Source organism: Rhopalosiphum padi, chromosome 2 (genome assembly GCF_020882245.1).
Source record: "Rhopalosiphum padi isolate XX-2018 chromosome 2, ASM2088224v1, whole genome shotgun sequence".
In the NCBI taxonomy this organism is placed as follows: domain Eukaryota; kingdom Metazoa; phylum Arthropoda; class Insecta; order Hemiptera; family Aphididae; genus Rhopalosiphum; species Rhopalosiphum padi.
Genome location: NC_083598.1, coordinates 36,642,666 through 36,668,561, shown reverse-complemented (window position 1 = coordinate 36,668,561; position 25,896 = coordinate 36,642,666). Strand labels below are relative to the sequence as shown.

General features: G+C 35.9%; 2 protein-coding genes across 2 annotated transcripts; one reads left to right on the top strand and one right to left on the bottom strand.

Annotated features, from left to right (window-relative positions):
• Positions 1 to 6,346, top strand: LOC132923244 (uncharacterized). The gene is made up of 6 exons (XM_060987101.1): positions 1 to 76; positions 188 to 347; positions 3,956 to 4,174; positions 4,981 to 5,075; positions 5,476 to 5,587; positions 5,805 to 6,346. The coding sequence occupies exons 1-6, from the start codon at positions 17 to 19 to the stop codon at positions 5,867 to 5,869; spliced, it is 711 nt and encodes a 236-aa protein (XP_060843084.1). The 5' UTR covers positions 1 to 16; the 3' UTR covers positions 5,870 to 6,346.
• LOC132923243 (calcium-activated chloride channel regulator 1-like) lies at positions 6,056 to 25,896 on the bottom strand. The gene is made up of 9 exons (XM_060987100.1): positions 25,292 to 25,896; positions 10,380 to 10,813; positions 10,109 to 10,306; positions 9,889 to 9,997; positions 9,562 to 9,795; positions 8,912 to 9,475; positions 8,544 to 8,820; positions 8,276 to 8,443; positions 6,056 to 8,199 (listed from the first exon to the last, which is right to left on the bottom strand). Exons 1-9 carry the CDS (start codon positions 25,454 to 25,456, stop codon positions 6,815 to 6,817), a joined length of 3,534 nt encoding a protein of 1,177 aa, XP_060843083.1. The 5' UTR covers positions 25,457 to 25,896; the 3' UTR covers positions 6,056 to 6,814.

The window sequence follows — 25,896 nt, the reverse complement described above, 5'->3', positions numbered from 1 at the left end:
AGTTAATTTAGCCACGATGACGAACACATTTCCATTGGTGTTGCTCTTTTTATTCGGCGTCGTTTTTGGTAGCCAAGTGAGTAATATATTATTTTAAATGTTAATATAGTAAATTTAATTGGTTTTAAATTAAACTTAAAAAAAAAAAAAAAAAAATGACTTTAAATAAAGAATTACAATGTTTTAGTCGCCTCCTTGGGTGCTCAACAGAGCTGACCCTGGTAGCGGTGGTGTGTCGTTCTTCAACAATACTGTCACTGACTCGTACATGATGGTAAGATGGACTTGGAGGGACTCGGCAAGCGGCTTCTGGGATACCAGATTAAGAGTAACGCTTAATAAAGAAGGCGAGTAATAATGATCTTAAATATTTAATATAACACGACTACATATTTTAATAAGTAATAGTAGGAACTCAATTTAATAACTTCAAGGTTAATTTTATAATAATATTTAGTATAATATATAACACTATACATATACTTAAATACTTCGTTAAGTTTTAGTAAATTTTTAAAACTATAATAAGTCATTCCCTCTAATTTTCATTTCAAGTGACTGTATATACATACATGTATAATTATTATAACGACTACCATGTATAGGTATGATATTTTTAATTTTACTAAGTTTGGGGTAAAATTACCGAGTATAATATTATTCATGTATAAATTAATCTAACTACGATTTTTTTTTTTTTTACTGGAAATCTCCAACCATAAATATTTATATGCCATTGAACGTTTTTATTAACCTTCAACTCAAAGTATCATTAAAAAAATAAAACTGTTCCGGTTTGATAAATAGATATAAATAGCATAAATATCTGTTATTTTGAAATATAAATTGCATGTTGATAAATTACAGTGCAGATGATTAGTATTACGTATTTAGTCATCTTATCGATGCATATTTATTGTACATTTATATAGATATGTATATATATATATATGATATATGTAAAATAGTATTTTTCTTTATATCTTGTAAATATAAAAAATAAAAACATTATGGATATCTATACCCGACTGTTTGATTAAGTTTATATATAATAATAGCTAGTACGTATGTTTGGTAGAAATGATAGTGAAAAACGAAACAATATTTTTATGTTATACAAATTATATACTCGTAAATAATATAAAAATGAACATGTCTAGACAATAGAACATTAAAAAGAATTTACTTGTGATTACCTATAATTATAACTTTGTTTATATGAAAAATTTAATTTTATAATACATAATAATATTATTACTTTTTTAAATGTTAGTATATTACAGCATACGACATATAGCACAATTATTGTTATTAAATTAATCATTTTATAGTTTGTCACAACTAGCGGAGACGTATAAAACGAATTAGATTACAATATGTACCTAACAATATTTTTATATTATGTGGTTAACATAACGTTTAAAGTATCATTATTATAAATTAGTTTAATCACACCACAATAGTACAACCAATGTGTGATAGAATAGCTATGAACTTAAAGGCATATTACATAACATTGCTATATATTAAATATTCTATATGTATGTAAAAACTAAAAAAAAAATTTTTTTTCGATTAATAAATAAATACATTTTGGATTATACTTTTTGTTGATATATGATGTAATATTATGAATTTTTACATTAAAATTAAATATATAGATTTATATACTTAGATTCTTAACGGAACGATTTATTTTACAATAATGTGTTGTTTTTTTTTTTTGTTTTTATCATCACCTTTCAAGAGCTTTAAAATTGTAACTTTAATAGTGGTTTATTACGGCAAATTAAGAATAAAGAAAAACCGAAACATTTATGCAAAACCGGTTATTTAAAATAATGATTGTATGTTTTATGTTTGTTGTAATTATGAATAAAGAACCGTAGACTTTTTTGTACTAAAATAGACATTCGAAATGTAAATACAAAACTCCTCATTACTTTTTTTCTTGAATTTAAAAATAATTATGTAAAACCTATGTATATATATTTAAATGAACACTTTTTAACAAACATAATATACATTATAATTTTATACAATTTTTAATTAATACTTTAATATAGGTACTTACGTGATTTTATTGTCAGAAAATAGTTCAAGAAAACATATCGTATTACTAATGTAAGAACTAAAAATAAATTACTACTAATAATAAATATTCTTAGAAATATAGACTGACACAAACCATCTCCGCAAAGAAAAGCTTTCGTATGAAATGATTCATCAATATGAATATTATGTGTGGATTAAAACCAAATTTTAGATTTCATGGAATAAAGAATTCTCCCATTAAAAGAAATTAATAAAAAATAATAATTTTTAAAGTAACATTAAGACGCATCATTGACTGGTATTATATGACTACCAACATATAGGTAGCATATTATTTTGTATAGTTATTATTTTTTCGATACATGTAAATCAAATGCCTATACATTTGTGGTCATTATAATCAATACCTTTCCAAAATTGTATATTTTTTTCTGAGTACGGTAAATTTGTTTTACCTATTTATTTTATACAACATTATATCTATTATTTAGTAATTTAATACCACAGAGTCTATGATGTATAATTTATAATACGTAAAACATTTATTAGAATATAATTAATTGAACAATATTTGATGTACTGTGTACTGAGTATGATACATATTTTATAGATCTTTGAACTCTTCACTACTTGTAAATGACTTAAAATTGTATTTTAGTAATTTTCGTTTTTCATGTAGGTACTCTTGTAGCATGTAAGTATAATATTATTAACAAAGGAAAACGTACGCAAAATTAATCTGAGTAATCCACAATGTATAAAATATAATATAATTTATTTCATAATAGGGAATCTACGTGCAAGGCCACAAAAAATAAGTACACCACTTTGAGTAAAATAGAAAATTGCCGTACTTGTCTCTCATGCCGATATGTCATATTCAAATTTATAATTTTATCTACAGCACTAGTAGTTTAATCTAAATAATCATTTTTAATATTTTTGAATGTGCACTACCTATTATTTTGCTAATTTGCATTCACTAAGTAAAATGTAATGTTAAATCCAAAACTTTTTTTTTTATATATATAAAACCATTAACTGGTCATATTTGTAAATGACTTTGACCAATAGGGTACAATGTTGATTGCGTGTTTAGATTATCATGATATAAATAAAATAGGTGTGATCGTTATATAATGAAGTCGTATACATTAATTTTTATGTAGAAATATTATGTTATTTAATGTCCATTATTAAATGTATAAAGTTTTTGCTCGTTACTGGTAAGGAAAAAAATAAGTGAATTATCATTTATCTCTGTTGTGGGTTAGTGACATTTCTTTGTTCATTCATTAATTTTTTATCAAAATATTAATAATAAACAGTAAACCTAAATGACGATTGCCAGTTCATACATAATGTGTGTTTGTATGTGTGGTCGAGAATAAAACATACAACACACATTTGTTGCAATCTTAATGGATGTTGACTCTGCAATACAAATAAAATTATCACATTAAGAAGACGAAATATAAAATTGTTTGTCTACATAATTATTATTATGACATTACGAGTATATTATAATAGAAAAAAGACTTTCCTAAGCCAATTATAAATAATGGATTACTTTTAGAATATTTTAATGGAGTTTAAGTTGATTAAATTATTTAAATTACTCATTGTTGATTTATCAAGTAACTAAAAATATTACCACATTAGGTTTATGAGTAGTGTCCTAATTCTGATTTTTCTACCCGTTACGGACTGACATTATTTATGTAACGCAACACCAATCTTTTAAGTTTCTATTTTATCCATCGCAGTCAAAGAATGTAAATTTTAAATTTTAATAATTTCTTAAAATTAAGTTCAAGAAAATTGAAGCTTTACACAGAATTTTTAGTAATATAATATTTATTCAAATAGTAAAATAAATGTCAATTTTAACTTTGAATAGAAATAACCGGTGGTGGATTCTCGTATTCCGATCAGTATGAAAATGAACTGGCGTCGGTCAGGTGGTTTAGAACTAAAATGGATGGACCGATCAAATGGAAGTACACTTCATTTTCCTCGCCTCCCAATAGCTGGTGGATGACTTCGGTGGTACCGAACGGCAATATATCTTGGGGATTCAAAAATCAAATCATTGACGGCTCGTGGGTGTTTAAAGTCGGTAAGAAATATTACGTTATGTTTTAGGAAAATTGTTAGTTTTTTTTTAATAGCAAACTCTATTGTCTTTAGTGGAATAAATAATGATTATTAGTTTTTAAAATCAAAAGATATATTTATAATTTATCAGGGCTGGATTTATGCTCAAGGTACATAGAGTGCAATCTGAAATTTCTATATTTGGCACTGCTTATTATGATTTGATTTCTATAAAACTTTAAGTTCAAGTTTTTAAACGTTACAAATTCAATTAATCCCTAAATGATGGCAGATTTTAGCACATAATAAAACATAATATTTACATATAGTATACACAGTTACACGAATGTATATTTAGTTGTTATCACTCAGCCCCTTAAAAACTTTTAACAGCAGGTAAATATACTCTTCGACATAATTAAACAACTATTTCAATAACCATATAATAATTCTTTATAATTATAATTATTTCAACATATTGTATTAATACATTTTTATAGAAATTAACAAATAGTCTAAGGACCCTGTAAGTATCACATTATTGCAACATATTTGTATGAAATACATATTCAACAACATTTTAAAGATTTAAATACTTTTCTTTTAACGAGTTAAACATTTTGTGAACTCGATCAATGTCTGCAACACTATTATTGACAAGTTATTTAAATAATAATAAGTCTACAAAGTTTATTTAAGTGATTAGTGTTTTTCTTTTAAATAAAGGGTTAACACAAAAATAACAAAAAATGAATAATATATATATATAATATATATTATTGTTAAGTAAATACCTATGTCTTTATTTTTCTAATATTATTAATAAAGGTAACGATACGCTTGAACCGAAAAACTCTCAAAATGCTGATGGATGGTCGCAAGCGGCAGGAAATAGATGGAGGAGGTCTTTGAAATCACATGAGGTAATATATATAATTATATTAAGTTTAAATGTAGTTAACCGTTAAACACCTAAATCGTTTAGCTATATAATAATCATACGGTTTAATATCTCATTGAACTTAAAATGTAACATGTTTATATTCACTAACCAATACATCCAACGCTTCAAATTATATTATATTTAGAACTATAATTAATTAATTTTAGAAATTTTTTACCATGTAATGATTAAGATATTAATTAATAGTTTGTTCACATTAAGTTAATTTATAAAACTAAACTAGTAAAAACAATTATTATTTTTTTTCAAAAAATCGAATGGTTTCCGACAAAGTCTTACATTCAAATATTAATATATTTTATTCACAAATAATATTAATGTTATCAAGAAAATTATATTTAGTTAATATATTGTTGTAGAATGGCGTTTACAACTTAAAAACAGAACAAAAGCATTTTACTAAAATAAAACGAAGTTCCTTTGATGACTACTACGATGAAGAGGAAGAAGATATAATTCAAAAAATTATTGGTATGTGAGACCTATAAATGGTTGTATGAATTTAAGTGATTATTGACAAACAATTCTATTAAAATCTTGTATTTTCAATGATAAGAATAAATGACTATGAACATTGTTTTAAAATAGTTGTTATAATAATATAACAAAATGTTTAAATGTATACAATTCAATACATTATTTTTATATTTTTATTTGTATTTTATTATTTCCTATTATAAATTTACAGGTTGTTTTATGGAATTTTTCAATCAATTCGAAAAAATTATTCAGAATAGTGGGTTATTTAAGTAGTAGTAATAGCAATAAGCCAATACAATAATTAATTATACTACTTTTCATGAAAAACTATCTTCTTTCATAGAAAACAATACTAGGTATTTCATAATTATAAATTTGTTAGTTTGTCACCACCTAACAAAATATATTGCACTTATTTTTGTTATATTTTATGTCAAAATGAAAAAAAATACACAACTGTTATTCTTTTAATATAATATGGTATTTATATATAATTTTTACAAAATCATCAATATGAATATACACAATGGCTTACTCGCTAAATAGTCTACAACAAACTTAAATTTAGGTACAAAAATATATAATTTTATAAATATTTTGGACATAAAAGAAATATTATTGTTGTCTAAAGTAAAACTGATAGCTAGTCAATAGCTAGACATAATATTTTAACAATATAATATTTTTTGGTCGTGTTGTATACAATACGCTTTACATAATAATAATATAATATACAAAAAAAGGCACAAAACGGTGCATAACACTCGACTTATTAATATAATAATAATTGTCAGTTTACCTATCTATTTAGGGATTTGAGGCAGTTTCGTAATAATAAGGCTTATACTGGGGTCCTTAACGAACGTAGTAGTATAGTAGTAGTAATAGTAATAGTAAAATAATGATAACTATTATTATAAATTACCATCATTATACAAGAGGGGAAATTATTTTAATTTAATTACAAAAGTATTTTACAAGAAACATGTGAGATCATAACAAAAAACAAAATATAACTTGGTTGTACGTGTGGTGGTTTTTAGTCTACATTAGTGAATTTGACTAGAAGCCGCAAAACAAAAAACATCCGGTAAACAGACAGTACAGTACACGCGTGTACGATTAGCGTCGGAGAAGACCTAAGTCACACAAAATAAGTAGTCAGTCTTATTAACTTCAACGCTCCGTCGTCGTCGTCTTCTTCACTATTTTCTGTAATTATACCATGGTTATGTTTCGCTTTTTCTTGTCACCGCTACTGACCGAACTCAGCGATCCTTGTAGGCTCTGGTTGAACAGGATCATATTGTTCCGGTGATAGTTGTTGTACTGGCCGGGTGGCGGAAGTCCGTTTTGTTGCTGCTGGAAATGGCCTGGTGCCGTTCCATATATGTTTTCAGCGTTTGCTTGCTGCTGCTGTTGTTGTTGCTGAAGCTGTTGTTGTTGGTAGGCCGGTAGAGGAGGAACGGGTGGCGGATATTGGTTCTCGAAATCACCGATTTGACCGTACGGACTAGTTCTGCGTTCGTGTTCATGCAATAGCTGAGAAGCGGTCCACGATTGATACGGACTCAGTGGTTTCGGTGCACGGGTCAACGTTGCTCCGGCAATAACACTGAGGTGACCATTACTTTGGTGATGGTAAGGATGCGGTTGTTGGTTTGATTGTTGGTGCGATTGCTGATGCTGCTGTTGTTGTAGATTGTAGTGATGGTCGTTGGTCGCAGCTGGTCCGTATTGTGCCACGCTGTACCGTTTTTTTGGATCACCCGTGTCTATCAGACAAGGTTCAAAATGTGATTCAAGTTCAGTCTTTACGGCGTTCATGGGAGATGAAATGTTCAGTGCACCGCCGTTGCCATTGGGTATGACTGACACGTTGAGCGATTTTTCTGGCTTTGGCGATTGTTTCTCAGGCTTCCGGTTGCGTTTCACGGCGCAAAATACGCAGTACATGAGCAAGAGTAGAGCTAGTAGCATCAGGCCACCCGCGGCGGGCACCAATACATCGTAATTCATTTCAAAGTCCCGTGCGATCCCGGGTATGACGTTCTGGTTGGCAGATGTCCAAGATGGATCGGCCGAAGACACTGATGAATGAGTGGTGATCAATGATGGCGGAGGCGGTGGTGACGGCACCAACACCCTGACCCAGTTAGACACGGGTCCGGGCATCGCATCTGACTCGACGCGACCGTACGCCTTGACGGCCAAAAAGAGTGTCTGGTCTAGAAGCTCGGGGGTCTTGTTCATATCCACGGAGAATGCAGTCTCTGAGCCTGGGGCCAATGGCAGCGGGACGCCATGAATCCAAACTGGTGCCGAGTCGAAGTCATTGAGTAAGGACCGAAGTGACTGTGAATACCGAATTTCGTACCGGGCCACAGAGTTTCCACCCATATCCGGAGAAGTCCATGTAAGTCGGGCTTTTAATTCGGACTTGACAATCTCGGATTTTAAATCACCCACTCGGCCCACGTTCACCGACGATGATGATAGATCTTCGGCAGTATATGTAACGGAAAGCGGAGCGATGATTCGTTGAAAGGGATTCAGTTGTTCCACTGATGGTGATGTCATAAACGATCCGCAGCAATTAGACTCTGTACATACAATGATATAACATTAAGGAAAATCTTATAAGTTGATTAAACAAAATTATTATATTTTTATACTAACCAGAATTTACGGGATTTCGTTCGATGTTCCGATGGGTGTTGTGTTGCCAAGTATATGCATTGCTGCTACTATCAGAAACGGTTATTTCAAAAGTATAAACTCCGAGTCCACCAATCATCGGGTTGAAATATCTTGAATAAATTCCATCGCCTTTCATAATATCTGGATCTTTAGAAAAAAACAGTAAATTATAAGTCGTCGTTTTTTTTTTTTTTGATAGTGGGTTATTACTACTTAAGAAAACACAAATTTTATAAATAGTACTGACCTCCACTTCCGGTATCCAAAAGATCAAACTTTTCACGATGTGCGTTTGAACCATTCAAACCAGGTCGAATAACAGACACTTCAACCTTAGCACCAAGTACCGGATAGTCACCACGTTTGACTTCAGCGTAAATCGTCAATGGATTAGTCGTTCCACTTGTCCAAGCTCTAGCTTTGACCACTGGAGAATTTTTCGATAACGGTTTGGCCATCACTTGCACGTAATGCGGTTGCGGACTTCCCTGGAATCGTTCGATATGGTATGTCCACGTTCCGGTCTGTAAAACGGAGAATATATAATCAGTTAAAATTGAAAAAACTTTTAAAAACAACAACTACCTACATAAATATCGTAATAATAGTATTTACCTCGTTTATAGCCGCTGGCACGCTGAGCATTTTAAGCGATAACAGTGAATCAGATCGAGTCGAGTAGACTCGTTGCGATGGACTGGTCAAGGTGATGGCTCTGATTAGTGGGTTTTCCGTGTTGTGCGTATAAACGGTGAACTTTGCCGGTTCACCCATGTGGTCCTCCAAAACAAAGCTTCCCGTTACCACGGTCCGTCCATCGTCAGTTAATTCACGTCTATGAATTTCCACAGGTAAATCACCTTTGTTGCCTTGGTAATACGTTTCCATTATATTGCGCATGACATTTGTCAACTTAAAGTAAGTGGACAAATACGACGTAGCCATATTGTATCGGTTTTCAGTAACTGTGAATGAAACACCACCGGTCTTGTCAGCCATCCAGTCCAGGGACTTGAAACGATTGATCATCGGATATGTAATAGTAGCCAAACGAATGTTTTTATCTCTGGCCTCGGACACTTGTTTAACTAATTCAGGCGTGTACGTAGACGTTCCAGCGGCAATCACCACAATAACTGAACTGGCGGGACCACTATTGCTTGCGCGGGTTTCTAACATCTGTAAATAGAAAATATAGCAGATAAATAAGTGAATTTTGTTTTTGGAACTTGTCCTACAGAAGTCTCATTGAAATGATTTATCACCTGTATAGCTTCTTTCAACGCACAGGCTAAACACGCTGGCAGTCTCGAGTCCCCTGTAGAGTATGGGATGTTCGACGCAACTTGGTCTCTGGCGTCCGATGTTTGTAATCTACTTAGTCCGTGCAGACGATTAGCTGAAGAATCGTTGGCCGATACTAATCCAACTTCAGTGTTGGCTGGAAGATCATGTACAGCCCATTTACGAATAGCCAATCGTAAAAAGCTCCAAGATTCCTGCATAGTAATAATTATAATTATTAATATAATATTAAAATAATTATCATAATAGTTTTATGATTTATACGTAAAAAATTCTGCGGTACATACCCTTTCCATCATATCTTTCGTGTCTTCGATTACCACTACGTATCTGGTGAGCATTTCTTTCTTGAAGATGAACGTTGGCGTCAAATTTTGATTTCCCGACAAATTAACACTAAACACGACGGAAAAAATATATTAAACATTCTTAAAAAAGTTATGTATGTATTATGTAAATATACACGTATTTAAATATTACGGTGTACATAGCTCAGTAATCACTTACCCTTTGGTAAAGTCCGGATGAGTGTTTATGACTTCCATGATGCTCCGCCTTCCGCAAAGTGCATTTTGTTTGGTGGGCGCGTAACGGTCGTGGCTGGAAGCGTCGCAAAACTTGGTCACTTGAGGTGCCGTGGAAAACATAAGTGAAGTTTTTGCTTCTGGGTGGACTAATGTTGTCGTGTTGATGGAATCACAAGCTCTGTAAAAATAAATAAATAAAATTAGTCTCATGAAAAAGTCTCGTTAAATACAAGTCACCATTACACACGTACCTAGTTTGAGAAATGGGTTTGTCGGAACATCCGTTGACCTCGGCCGGAGATGTTTCGGATGCGTAACAAGACGGGTAGACCGCATCACCGGCGTATCCAACCTCGTCGAATACACCATACCGGTATTTTGCCCACTGTTTGGTGAGCTCTTTACCTAGTTCCCGGGGTTCTTGGAACAACCGGTAACTAGAGTATATGCCATCACCAGGGCGGCCACAGCCTTGCGACTGTTGAGTCCACAGGGCGTCTCCGTGAACCGGATGTGGGAGTCCAATGTGCACGTCTGGTGTCTCTCCTTGGCTGCTAACGATGCCTCGTAAATGACCGACACAATGATCCGGCCAGTTTAGCGGCAGCATCACGGTCACCGATCGGAAGTAGGCCTTGCCGCTGAGTGCTTCGTGCAAAGATTTCGATCCACTGGTGAACGCCGCCTGTGACACAAGAAAAAAAATCGTCGTTTTATAATAAACGTTTGTACATTACATATATATATATATTCACAAATAACGTATAGTTGAGCGCTCTCACCAGGGGACGGACATATCGCGTATTATTTTTCACCGGTATCGCGTCAAACCTTATGTGTGCGTCGCCGTCACTGCCACATAGCTAGGGCTTCGTCATCAGCTATAACCCCCTCAAACTACCCCGTCGGCGTCGGTACGCGCTACGGCGTGAAAACGACGACGTTGATAAAATGTGTATAATATTATTATTATAATAACGAACGGAAAAAAATCGTCGGTATAATATTATATATATATTATACGTCATGGTGTGCATGGAAAAGTATAGCGGCGAGGAACGTATTTATCACAAGCGCGTCTGCAGCTGTGAGCATGCGCGCCCTGGGCGAGAATTGATTGCCAGTCGAACCGGTCGTGATTTCGAACACGTTATAAATCACCGGCAGCTAATTCGTCCGCCCGTCAGTGGTTTCGGCACCGAAACCAAAAATAAAATAAAATAATAATGACGACGACGCGTCCGTTACCCACACTCGTCGTATGTGTATATGTATGAAAAAAATTATCCGAGAACTCCCTTAGGCCCATTAGTCTTGGTCGGAATGTCCAAAAACTAAGAGAGAAAATAAAACGCGCGTTTACCGACGTATACACACATACATAATGTATGCAAATGTCTGCAACGTGTGCAGTATTAAAATATGGTTGTTGTAGGTACGTATCATATTACCTATAAAAGACTGCGTAGGTAGGTACGAATTCGAGTCGTTTGCGGTGGTTATATTATTACACGGTATCGATTATGTTATAGGTATCATTGCTCACGTTAGCGTCCGAAATCATTTCCTATTGTTACGACAACGATCGGTCGATTATTATAACGAAGAGTTTCTACAAACGCAATCGCGCGCGGCGGGAAAGTGATAGGTCGCTGCAGCTGACGGTGTAACTGCACAGGTAGGTATAGCAATATAGGATATAATATTAGGTATATTTATAGGTAGGTCTTCTTCTAATTATCAACGTGTCATTAATCTGCAACGGTGGCTAGTAAAAGCTTTTTTTCAACTTCTTCTTAGTTTTCATTACGAAACCCAGATTAAAACCCAGAATTATGCGTGCGTTGATCGAGCAGCAAAAACGTATTCGAAGATTTAGCGAGAAATCTCCCTAACGGTGGCCGACCGGTTAATTAACAACTACTGTACCTCATCATAACCAACAATCGTGTGTTTATAATGTATAATATTTATAATATTACTTAACACATAGCTGTCGTATGATTGATGCCCAGACGAACAAGCGCGAAACGAGATTATAATTCAAAGATTTTCTCGACGGAAAAACGGAAGCAATCTCAGACACACCCGTTTGGTTTATGAAATTAATCCCATTTTAAACGGTAAAATTTCTGACCAAGATTTCGTCTAATTATTACCATAAGCCTAAAACCTAAAGCCGGTCGATTTCAAAGAATGGCGGCGGCAACCAGTCCTGACCAGACTGGTTTTGTGTATGTGCCTGGCCGAAGAATTTTCAACGAAAATCCGCCGTGCGAGAGAGTGTCCACCGCACCAGTTATTTGCATACGACGACAACGACGACAACAATAGGTATGAATGTAGAGCGCGCATCAGAAAAAAAACATGAATCGGTTACGATCGAAACGACTATTGAAATCACTGCGACCCGACCACTGTTTTTCGCGTACGTCACCCGGTCCGCTAAATATATGTAGCGTATAAATACACATTATAATATCATATTATTGTAGAGAAATCTATAGAGAAAAAAATTACCAATATACGCGCGTTTTACGAAATGCGAGCGATAAAAAATATAATCGTCGGGCGGCGGAGAAAGTGGCGGCGGTATAATATATATTATATACAATATACATAAATATACTATACGGTTATTATTTTTTCGGACATATAAAAATATAATATGCAGTACTTATAATATAATATGCTCGAACCACATGCAATCGACGACTATTTAATAATAAAAAACTGGCAATTGGCGAGCGAGCGCGTGACACGTATCGAAATCAGAAAATCGAAAAGGTATGATTTCGACACCACTTTGGTCTCGCCGGCAACAAAACACAGTGTCGGATAGATCGACGAGTAGTCTGTTGAATTATGCTATTTTATTGTTATCATCATTTATCACAGGCCACATTCGACGACGACGTATTATTTATTTTGTTTTTTCCTACACCATTGGAACGATGGCAATACTTGTTAGAAGCTCTTATTATACCCGGCGTCGAACGAATAGTCTTAAAACGTTTTTCTCACGAGGTCGGCCGAGGAATTCTCTCGGTCCATTACTACATGCCCGGTGCGCCGATTACACAACACACACGCACCGCGTATATAATACCAATGTCGTCGTATTGAAAACCCAACCGCAGTAATAGTACCTATGTTCCAGTAGTATGTGTATTCTCTAGTATGAGACCAGTTATTTCTTTTCCTTCTGCGAGCATAGGTCGCCCCGAGGAAATGCCACTGACAGAGAGATGTCGTGCATACACGACTGTGAACACCCCCTGTACAGTGCCGCTCCGTTACCCCGTTACCAACGATTTGTATGATTGTTATTACTTACTATACCCTTTTATTATCTATAGTATTCTATACTACCATGATTGTCATAGATTATTATTAATGAATATTGTACGCGACGTCCGTTCGGATTTTGGCGTACGCTATCGAGCGCATATTCACCGAGTAACGTCCTGTATAGTTGATGCGAGAGATTGGTTTTATTTTTTGTTCGCGTAAAAAAAAATTTCAAATTAATTCTCGGACAACGGCACAAACACGGCTACACAATAACAATATAATAATGATACACGCATTTTTCAATCATAAGACACGTCCCCGCGCGATCGGTGCCAAACGCATGGCAGCGGGCAAACACGCGCTACGATTCGATGCGGGTTGACACCTCCGTCGCCGCCGATCCGATTTACATAAAAAAAAAATAGGCACCGTATCCACAAAATGACTAAGACGGTTTTTTCACTCTCGTTATTATTATGACTATTTTCATTCAATCTGCTGCCGGGAAAATCTGTAAGCGACCGCATCGATCAGACACGGGTTACATATTATTATTATGCGGGCCGCTGCTATGTGGACGAGTTTTTTCGTGTGTTTCCTCCTGTATAGTACCTACGAATCTTGTAACGATTTATTAATAGAGAAAACGTTGTATACAATACAATATCATTTTACAGTGTACGTTATTATTATAATAGAAGTACAACTAACTATACGATGTAGTTAATGGTTTGACGTCTTACTACAACTACTGTCGCTGCCCATCAGGTGGACGAGACGCACAAACACCATCCTGGTATTTAGAATCTTTATCTCTCGTCGAGCGGACATGCACAAGAGTTAGAAAATCGATTTGTATCCAACGACGGTTGTGAATTGAGCTTTCTTAAGCTTATTTTATCTTATTAACTGTACATAGGCGTCAAGTACGAGTAAGATTAATGTAACGAAACGAGTGTACCACGTCTGGTTTATACCAGCTACCTACTTCTCGTGTACACAATATCATATTAGCCATGTCATATAGTGATGTGGTATATATATGTGCTACAGCTACGCGAAACACATAATACATCAACCGGTCGACGGTCTGTTGTCGTACGGTAATTAGCCTTCTGACGGCGGCCGAGCTGTCCGGAGCACAAAGCGGGCGCGCGCGCTGTCGGATGATGAGTCAAACACGTCGAACTGCGACGTCAAATACGCGTTAAGCCGAGAGGGCCGCGGGACGACGTTGGCAAATTACAGATGGAGAGGAAAAAAAACCTAATAACACTCAACCGTCCGTCGGTCCATGTAGTGTTCGGCCATCAAATCTTCGTGCAGATGCTGGCGTCCGATTGTACCGAAGTGGAGGTACACACGCATCGGATGGCTAATTAACGTTAACCTCGCGAAGTACCTATACTACAACTATATCGTATGATATACAGATAATATAATGATATTTCAAAACACATCTTGCTATATATAATATTGTTATTTGATTTTTACACGCAGTCATCACGACAAAAAAATCAACAGAAATTTTGTGTTTTTGATCAATTTTTCATAATTATTCATTAGCGAGTAATCTTGGAGAAAATGGCGACGAAAATAATTCCTCTCGTCCTGGCAGACGGGATTTTCGTGTGTCGCTTGTCATTCGAACGGCGACGCCGAATGCATTAAAAAAAGAATAATGGTAACGAGAAAAAAAATGTTAATCCTTCCAAAGTGCGTACCGTCAACCGCAGGGTGTGTGTGTGTGTGATATAAGGAGGAAGGGAGTCCATCACGTAGGATAATGGAAATGCTTATTACGGTCGTCCGTATATATAATGTCGTCCAAAGAAATATCTCATAATGCACTCTCTATGCCATAAGTACCGGTTATTATTATTATTATATATATATATAAATTCCCGTAGCGTTCTCTCCATCTATCTCGAAAACCCGATCCATTAACGGCCGACACGCCTCTTACCTGTTGGGCCGTGGAAACAAAAAAAATTATATGTATATATATATATAAACACGGAGAACGCGTCGTCTTCATATTTATGTATATATATATATATTATTGAGTGTTCGAGAGTACGAAGAGACGTGTATTGGCCACAAGTTTACGTATAACACACGATAAACGTTAAAAATGGGATTTACCACTGCGTTTTGAACGGTCGGTCGGGTCTTGCGGTTTTTCGACTTGCTAGCGCACTGCACGTCTGCACCGCAATCGATGAAAATCATCGATATTCACACTTTACACGTGTAAGCACATTATTATTACGCGCGCGCGCGCGTTTGTGTGTAAAGATTTTTCTCTACCCCCACGGCGCACACATATAATTTATAAATTATAATATATCTCCATATTTCCGATTGATTTTTGACTTTCCAAAATAACGCGATCGATAAAGGAATTTCTCGAAATTACAAATGGATTTCGAAACAAATTATTGAATGTTTCCGAGTTGATCGCCGAGAATTTATCCATGTATACTTATGTTAAAAGTCGATAAATGAGAATAATTATTCTACGATTTAAATGTAATTTAAATATTAAATATATAATTAGCTGAACACGATAATATCATAATAATTATATTATTTATTTAATCAATATATACAGACAATAAGTATATTATATTAACACTATAGAATATAAAACATTTTAATTAAGCGTACTTCTATGAATGTTTCGAGGTTATGTTAAACGAAGATTGGGATACCTTGGAGTCATAATAATTGTAACAGAACATGTAAAATTATTTTTTCAATATCCTACATTATTATTTTATGTCCGTCCAAATAAGGGACTACCAAGTGTATCACCTTCACTGTAAACAACAAAAATCTATAAAATTGTTCTAATGTTCGAGAAATATAAATCGAACGTTATTTGAATTTTATAACATTTTAATGTGTATACCAATTGAAAATAATAATTATTATTTAATGTTAGTCAGATTATTCATCAACATAAAAATTAAACACGATATTTTGTAGTATATCTAAGTTAATTTGAAAATCCATCATTTATATTTTAGATATCTAATTTAGTATGTATATTTTATATTTTATTAAACAGTTTTCACGCATCATTGGAAATAGTTCATACATAGTAACATTATAAGGTCACTTCTATGGTTCTATGTGACGATTAACTTTATACCAGCAGTTAACAACCAATTTAATGTAATTTAACAAAATTTTATAAGAAAAATAAATGTATATAATAAATATCAAATCAAAGAAACAATTATAAAGTTAATCATTTTAGTAATAAATATTTAAATTGAACGTGATCATTTATCCAATTACTGCAAATAAATATACATTTGAAATATTTTAGCAATACATTTTAATACGATATTTCCTTCCATACGATTAGCTAACGATGTTTACTTTAGTCTGCCATGTAATTGATAAAAGTTTGTACCACATATATTTCTCAGCACGTCAAAGTATATATTGTTTTATAATTGTTATTCAAGGCATTGAAAATATTAATAGATAGTTAGTATTGATGCAGATGGTTTACGCGATCGTAACGATTTCTCAAAGAATTGATCCGAACGGTATACCAAATAATTAAGTAACGAACAAGTTTAAAGATATCATTATTGCAAAATTTAATTAAAAAAACATTGGAGATCCACGACCTGGTCACATGTTTCATGGATTTTTATACACACAACAAGAAATAAATATGTAAGACTTACAATTTATAAATAGCATGCCGTTGGGAAGTCGCAAATATATTATTATAATAATCGAGATTTATACTCGTTTGCTGAACGTTCAGTAAGAGTATATTCACATAGTTGCAGCAAACATCACATCGAAGTTTACACGACTTGCACGTTGCACGTCTACGACGAAGAGGAGACTGCAGTGCGTTTTCACGATTTCCACGAAGAGTTTAAAAAACGGCCGAGCGCGTAAGAATATAGCACGATATAATATAATATATGAGTATAAGAGCTCTTTATGTATTATTATTATTATTGTTGTGGCGCGCTTTCAAATGTTTTTTTTCGCGATTAGCACGTTTACCGAGGGCGCTCGCGCGAGATATTACGGCTCAACCGGTTCGCGTTACACTTATACACGTATAATATTATAAATTATAATATATTGAAAAATATTCAGCCTGTTAAAATAAACTCGATCGTACACTACGCATACCATCCTCACACTATGTGCAATATATTATAATAAATAATGTATACGCACACGAAGACGATATATACGTTAAACTACGACCTGAGAGACGAAGAATATAACAATAATAATAATATTTAAAACGAATTCCGCCCACGACATATATTATACGCGCGCACGCAGAAATAATATATATATTATTCACACGGGGATTTATGGGTTCTGCACATATATGATATTATTATATACTCTGTATACTTTGCGTGCAATGTGGATGACGAGGTGGAGGGGTGAAAAAATCCGATCAGAGTGAGAAAGAGAGGAGAAAACGATCGAACACACACAACAATCGGCCGTCGATTAGCCCCGTAGGATAAAATATTATGCGGCGACGTTGGTCACGATCGAAACGCGGACGCACGACGCCGACGCCACGACGACGAGGACGGCGACCGTCATCGACCAAGTATCCCAGTATAATATGTAATAATAATTTATATAAAGTCGACGACGGTCATCTGTCTGCCTCACTCAATCCACTTTTTCTCTCTCTCTTTTCTGCTGTCTCTCTCAAACGAATAAAAACAAGCGTACCTAACTCTGTGCACGACCCATAGAAGGTATTTTTCTTACATGTTGGTATACGTATATAGACTGAGTTCGCCATTTCGTCTCCTATGCACACACTCGCTCACATTATATACATTTCGTCGGCTTCGTTTGTAATAATGCTTAGGAGCAGCGATTACAGCACACGTGCCCCCCTCCCCTAACACCCTTCTTACGCTTCTTCACTGCTAGAAAACCGTTAAATATTCACACGGCGAGACCTTCTATATATACATAATATAATATGATATTATAAATTATAATGCGTATATTGTCCGGGCGTACGGTATTCACGAAAAAAACCGCGTAGTCTTACATAATTTAATAACGCGACGTCGGTGATAATAAGACAGAGAAAAAAACGTCAATCGTATATACATCACGGTTGGTCGGTTTTGTTATAAAAACCATTGCCGCTGCGCACAGTGATTACGAGCCGCCGCCGCAATAATAATTATTAATCGTATACGGCGGGCGGCGGCTGGTGGATAACACAATGGGATGTACAAGAAACCGCGTAGGATTCGTTTCGGTCGTACACGACGCTGATGGAAACGAGGGTTATTCTCCATCGGACGTAATCCTTTTCCAGAGAAAAACATATGATGCTACCGCAGTACCGCCAAGATGATAATCGACGTGTTACTTACTACTAATTATATTATACAAATTTCGGAATGCATTAGATAAATTACCTAGAAAATCGATACAGCCACAATTTGTGGTTTTTTAGGTTTCTCGAGGGAAGTACACGCGCCCGATTTTTACGCCATGTTACCATATGTCGTCTGATGACCGGCGCCGGCGGATGACTTCCGCAGAACTGTTTAGGGGCGATAAAACAAATTCGGGATACGATGGCTTTATTAACTCGCGTCTCATGAAGTGAAAGTCCGGTAAGTGTGTGTAAGTCATGTGCAGTTGAGCACCGGAGAACCCGAAGCCTCGACCGTACGACGTGGTATACACGCACATCGCACAGTTCGACGTCTGCACTAGTGTAATCGGCCGTAAATGCGTTTAATGGAATATCAGGTGGACGTACGGTTACCGTAAATATGTTATGCTATTACGCACGCACTTGTATGATAGACGCTATTCAAGCGAAAGAGTGCCGCGGTGCAAGAGAAGAGCCGGATGACGGAGAGGCACAACGAGTGCGTTAAATGATTCAACCCAAGTGTAAATGTTTATAATATGTTATGCATACATGAAGGTATACTATGTATTGCACCGACACACGGCTGCTTCTAAAATATATTGGGTTACGCTGACACTAAACAAGGATACTTATAAGTAGACATATTTATATACTTGCCGATCGACCAATACGATACAGCATAAGAACATTTAATATATGTACGCAGTGCGTTTCCTCCGCCGTGTAACGTTATCCGTTCACATATTATGCACACACTATATAGTATGCACGCGAGACAATAACTATTTAGATTGCACACACGTGCGTGTATTACTAAAATTACCTACACAACGTCCAGAAAAAAGCGTTGTTCTTGATTTTTTTGAGGGCTATAAACGTTGTACGCACTCTGTATATTATTAAAATACTACGCACCCCCCCCCCCCTTACCTATCGCGGTCGTCGTACGTAACTAAATTACAAATTATTACATTTCCACCACACGGTACGTAATTATTATAATTTCTTTAGTCGATACACGTTACGATGATATATTAAAATATATATAATATACATTTTAATCGTTTTTAATAATATTTAAATTTTTCTATTACCGGACGTTCTGAAAACATTCTTTTTTTTACCGCATTATTATGTTCAGTAAAAAGTCAAGTTATTGTTTCTTTTCTGTGGTCCAGTGATTTTTCGAAACACTTGCAACAGCAGTAGTACCTACCTATAATATGTTGCAGTCTATACCAGTGAATAATAATTAGGCGTGTATAAAATGAAAAATAATAGCAGTGACGACGTATTTAAAACGCACTAGACGTCATGTTGGTTTTGTTCTTTTTTTACCCGCGCACTTGAAAAGTGTGTTCATATAATATCTATACATCATAATGCATGTGTGTACTTTCACTGTTACACGCGCATATGCTTATTAGTTACTACGTATAAGTTATACTTAAGGTATACTGTGTATTATTATAAAATATCGCGTGTACTTATAGCACTGCAGCACACATAACAGGCTACCTGTTTAGAGGATCCACACGATCTGTAACGACCTTGGTACTAGGGATGATAGGAGCCAAGGATGATCTTCTACCATAAATTACGAGCAATGATGATAATTCGAATACGATTTCAATCGTGTTAGCAGTTAGTAGCCTTTTGCTCGTATAAATTATTCCGAGCGCGTCACTCGAGACAGTGGCGCCGTCGAATAGACGAAGAATGCAGCGCGTCGTATCCATACGATACTATATAAGCCCAATGCATACATACGTGTGGCGCCGCGACCACCGACCATTTTCTGCGAATCCAGTATGTGCACGCGACTGCACACATGTAGAGATGCATTCGTATTAGTTATATATAATATAATATTTATTATATCGAACACGTTTTTATTGTTGTGGTACAGCAGACTATTACACAATATTATATTATTGATATATATAATAAATAGTAACCGGATCGGTAAACGACGTCAGAGAAAAATACTTAACTAAACGATATGTTCTCTGCACTCTCTGTGCGCGCAACCTGCATACAATATTATATATACTTGGAGATAATTAACTGCATGTTACATCGTACGCTCTGCGATCGCGGTGGTTTAAGGTCGTCCGCGTGTCTATGTTGCACCTCTCTCGTTATTAAACCGCGGCGTCGTGATGCAGTCATTTATCATTTTTAGTATATAATATACGAAAAAAGGCCGAGTGCGCCGTATTCAAAATATAATACATATACAACATCCTATAGTAGAGATATACGCGAGTATTATTTATATATAATATATAAATAGCGTTAAGCCGTTATCGTTATATCGTCATTGTTCGTGTGCGTTTCGTACTCGAACAGTGTTTGAAAGAAATCTGTCAGTCGCGCGCGAGCGTTTAAAGAACGAACGGAAGGAAGCAGGGCGGTCGGGGGAGGACGCCATTTGATTAATAATAATAAATAGGTAGGTCCGGACGGCGTCGTCGTCGAAGCCTCTTCTCCGCTATTAATCGTCGTGTGTGAGACCGCAATTCGAGTGTATAATGATGGATTCATGGGCTTAAGAGTGTGAGTAGAGACGAAGAGGACCGATTAAGGAGTCTCACCGCTACGGACTCCGTAATTATATTAGTATATATCACATTAGTCAGCCGATTAAGCTTTTAAAGTTTCGTTTTTCCTGTAGAAAAACACAAATGAAAATTCTTTAGATATATGGGTTATTAGCTGGTCCAAGGTCGTGCGCCCACTCGTCACAGTTGGTCGAAGACGACCGAAAGAGTAGATTTCGTGCCTAGGAACTAACATCAGTAACCCCGCCAAAGGATCCACGCGAGTAGAGTACAAGTGAGGTCATGTTGTCATCGTCGACGAGCATTCGCGCCGACGTCCGCTCGACGTCAAATCATGTGGAAACGAGGTGGCGGCCTTCGCGGCGTGACTCCGCGCCCAGATGACGATCAATATATAAAAAGAGACACAAACGAGAGATTGCAGCAGCAAGAGCATACTGTTTAACCTCCCTCAAGCTCCTGTTCGGAATGAATTTTATCCATTGCCCGTAATTGAGAAGAGAACACGCCAACATTAAATACATCATGAACAAAATCCGAATGAAGTAATAATAATACTAATAATAGTGACCTGCGCCGGTTGGGGCGGCCCTAAGACCAAGAAAATCGTCGGGTGGCGTAACGAACGAATTCCACGGGCGGCGAAGATGATCATCGACGCGCTGGACCGGTTTTTTCGTGGTCATGTTTTTCGTCGCAGTGGACGCGCGGCGCGGCGCGAGGTGTCCAACTGATCGCACGGCAACAACAATTAGCGTGGCGCGGGGCGGGACCCAGGTCGGCCTGCTGACTGCTGCTACCGGTGTTCACTTCGGTGACAACGCGAGAACCGCCGCCGTCGTCTTCTCCCCATACGTATTATTAGTATTATTTATGACGGCGTCTGATTATCAATTTCAGCAATTATCACGATTCTTCACTGAAGTTCGATCACTCCGTTAACCAGTGTATTAAAATACTATTGTTTTTTCTTCCATATCTTGATTAGAGTATACATTTTGAATTTCTACCATCGTTATTCGCGTACATACACTCGGAAAAGCATAGTTTTTAGAGCATACCGTCGTCGGCGCCGTCGACCCGAAAACGGCCAAATTACAATAACTTTATTTTTTACTAGATTACTAAGCAGCAGTAATGTGACTAGAATAATTCAAAACTCGACAAATGAGAAATTACTTAGGAAATTCCTTATATAGTAAAAATAATAAAGAAAATAAATAAACAATATAATATTGCACCATTCTCTATATTATTTATTATATGTATATCCAGGGGTATATCCTAATGACTTTATTTTATACTACACATTTTTATAGTAGAGATTTGTCGTTTATTCCAATATCTGACACACGCATATAAGACGATATTTCACAACCCGATACGAATAAGTTATAAATAAAATCTATGCGTGTGATATAAATTATTATTTCGCACTGAGAGGAATAATGCGTTTGGCCATGTCAAAAATGTCTATGTACCTATCCTCTTATACTTGTTACCTGCTCTATACACAGATATTATCAGACATAATATAATATAAACGCGTATTTATCCCAGCTTTATATACGGTGGCGAGACTTAAGTAAATCCGTTATTTTCCACCGGTTGCTGTAACCTCATTGCTATCATCATCGGAAACCGGCTAACAGGTTTTCGTCGATGATGTTTATAGTGATTACTGATTACACACCGCCAACGACCAGCGAGCGTTATATTATATTCTATAATATAGTATCCGATTAAACCAATTATATCCGTTATTATTTTATAAGCACGTTATTTAATGGTCTCGGGTTCAAGTTCAATAAATAATCTTTAACATCGCGCTACGTTCAGTATAACAGCCTATAATTTTTTTGTTTCACTTTTTTTTATGAACAGTTATTGATAATTATAGGTATCCGATTAGTCCTCGCGGTCATTTTGAACGTATAAAAGTCGTTTAAAATTTAAATCCGTGTTTTCAATGACATCTACGCAATACATTCGCGGGTTTTGGCAGTCCAGATTACGTCTTAGTAACTACTTACTACTTAGTATTTTTTATAGTCATTGGTTTTTACATTTAATCGATAGACGATATTATTTTTATATTTAAACTGCGTGCATGTAACCCGTATCGGAGATCATTTTTTTGCGCAGCACGTGCCGTCTCGGAATTCAACGCTCTACATTGAATTGTAACAACTTATTATTAACCAGATTGACAATTATTAATCGTATCTGATCGTGCGCGGATATGAGCACAGAATAGTACGCAAAGTGTATGAAGAACAAACGGGATATTATTATGTTTTGGTAGACTATCGCGTCGCACACGACGACGATGAATTATATATTCTATACACCGACTGGCTATAACACTCCAGAGGCTGTCTCACAATCTTAATTTCCACAGATTTTGGTAAGTAATATTTATAGCATAATAGTATACCTATTTAAACCAGTTTTGACCAACGACCCGTATGATATACACGGGTTTTGACAAGACGACACGGCATACAAACAAAATTATAGTAATAATAATGGAAGGAAAAAACCGATCTCGCGCACTATATTTCACCAAGCGCACGTAATTTAATGACAATAATAATATAAATAATGCGTGTATTTTTTTTTTTCATAACACTGTTCTCGACCGCGTATACACGTTATAGATACCTGCGTGACTGGGTCGACTGAACTAAAATAATAATTCTGTAGTTGGGGAAATATGGCTTTAATACAGCGATTGTTGTGTGCGGATGTATTTACACGCTGGTCCGCGGTTTGACCGATAAGACATTTTTGCGGACAATCGATGCGGTGCGTGGTGCGCGACCGACATGGCAGCGTTTGTGTCGCCACCGCGAAATAGTGAAAGTTAAAGAAAATTCTCGGTTTTTGCGAATTATTTGCTTGCGACGCACAAGTTGAGGAGACCGTGAAAACGTATTGCCATCGTTATGAGTTTATGACTATATCCGATCTCAAATATATGATAATAATAAACCTCCACATGACCACATATTATTATTAGTTTAGTACCTCTTAAAATGTACATTTCCAAACAAAAACGACCATCCGTCGCAGTGGTGATGCTTGTGTAAGTATACGCGGTCCGCTTGTCGCGCAAACAACGCTAAAATTATTATAATTTTCCGAGAGAGCCGGCACGGCCGTGTTTAACGTCGAAATCAGACCAAAACGGAAGGCCGGACCGCCAGCGGCGGAGGAGGTCGGTCGGTCAACCGGTGAACATAGTAATAATGTATAATATTTATCTATATATAAATATATATAGTGTGTCGTGGTCGTGGTCGTCGTCGACCTATTCATCGAGACGAGTTTGGCGGTTTGAAATTTTAAAATACGTACCTACTAGTTTTTTTTTATTATTATTATTAAATGTCCGATTGATATTTTCTTATTCGACGTTCTCTTCCTACGCATTGACATATTATGTATTATATAGTGCATAGCCGCCAACAATACAATAGACGATAAAAACGCACATATATTATAAGAAATTATCCGAGACCACGGTAAAGTGATTCGATAAATTGCTCGACGGAATCGCCGCTGTCGTAAAAGGAAAAAAATTATAATTGCACGTACGCCGCCCAAGTTACGGACGGGTGGTAAAAATATTATTACGAGACTATAGGTACAACTATTTAACTACGCCGATTTGTATTGTGTACCGAGCGAACACGAGAATTTTAACAGTTTACAACGACGATAAAAAAAATAAAACACAATACCTACCTATCACTACTATCGAGAAAAATCATTTTTCGTCAGTCTTTCGAGGAATATTAAAAAAAAAAAATTTAAACTACGTTATTCGGACACGGAATCTAGGTAGATCTAGGACTATAATTCGAAGTGATTCGACACTCACCTCGACGTTGTTGACGATAATTTTGCAATTTGCCACTGGAACAGAATCCTTGATGGCGACCACCACGTTGTCGTAAGCGCCGGACTGGAAGACGGCCGAACCGCCAGCGAACGAGACCGCGGCAGTGCACGCGAGCACCGCCGCTAAAAACGCGTAAGCAGTCATTTTTCGGGCGCGAGATCACACTTAACCACTGGTCACAGTTGGGTCGGATCACGGCAGGTCTGACTAGTATGCACTCGCGGCGTGTCCGTTCAAACGGCAAAAGAAGACGACGATAACATGATCATCCGCAAAAAGGCCCGGTTGCCAACAGTGACGACGGTAGTGAGTAAAATAATTGTATATATCGATAAAATATAGGTATTTAAAAAGAAAAAAAAACTGTCACGGTTTCCGAACGCACAGCCGAGACGTAAAAAATCAATGGAAAAACTCGCGCACTGTAATTCGAAACGAAAAAAAAATCGTGTACGTGCGTGATATTCGTACGTTGTCGCAAGATAAATCGAGATATTATCCTCGGGGCGACACGATTGCACAGCCAGCGACTGACAAACGAACGAATCGAGTGTAAAAACTGAACTGAACTATCGAGTACGCCG

Bases quoted from the DNA above. Each gene is read 5' to 3' on its own strand.
- LOC132923243 (XM_060987100.1), bottom strand. From the start codon at position 25,456: ATGACTGCTTACGCGTTTTTAGCGGCGGTGCTCGCGTGCACTGCCGCG. The intron at 10,814-25,291 runs GTGAGTGTCGAA...CTTGTGTCACAG, and splicing joins TTATCGTCAACAACGTCGAG to GCGGCGTTCACCAGTGGATC. The intron at 8,821-8,911 runs GTAAATACTATT...TCCGTTTTACAG, and splicing joins TGCCAGCGGCTATAAACGAG to ACCGGAACGTGGACATACCA.
- LOC132923244 (XM_060987101.1), top strand. From the start codon at position 17: ATGACGAACACATTTCCATTGGTGTTGCTCTTTTTATTCGGCGTCGTT. The intron at 77-187 runs GTGAGTAATATA...ACAATGTTTTAG, and splicing joins GCGTCGTTTTTGGTAGCCAA to TCGCCTCCTTGGGTGCTCAA. The intron at 4,175-4,980 runs GTAAGAAATATT...TTATTAATAAAG, and splicing joins CTCGTGGGTGTTTAAAGTCG to GTAACGATACGCTTGAACCG.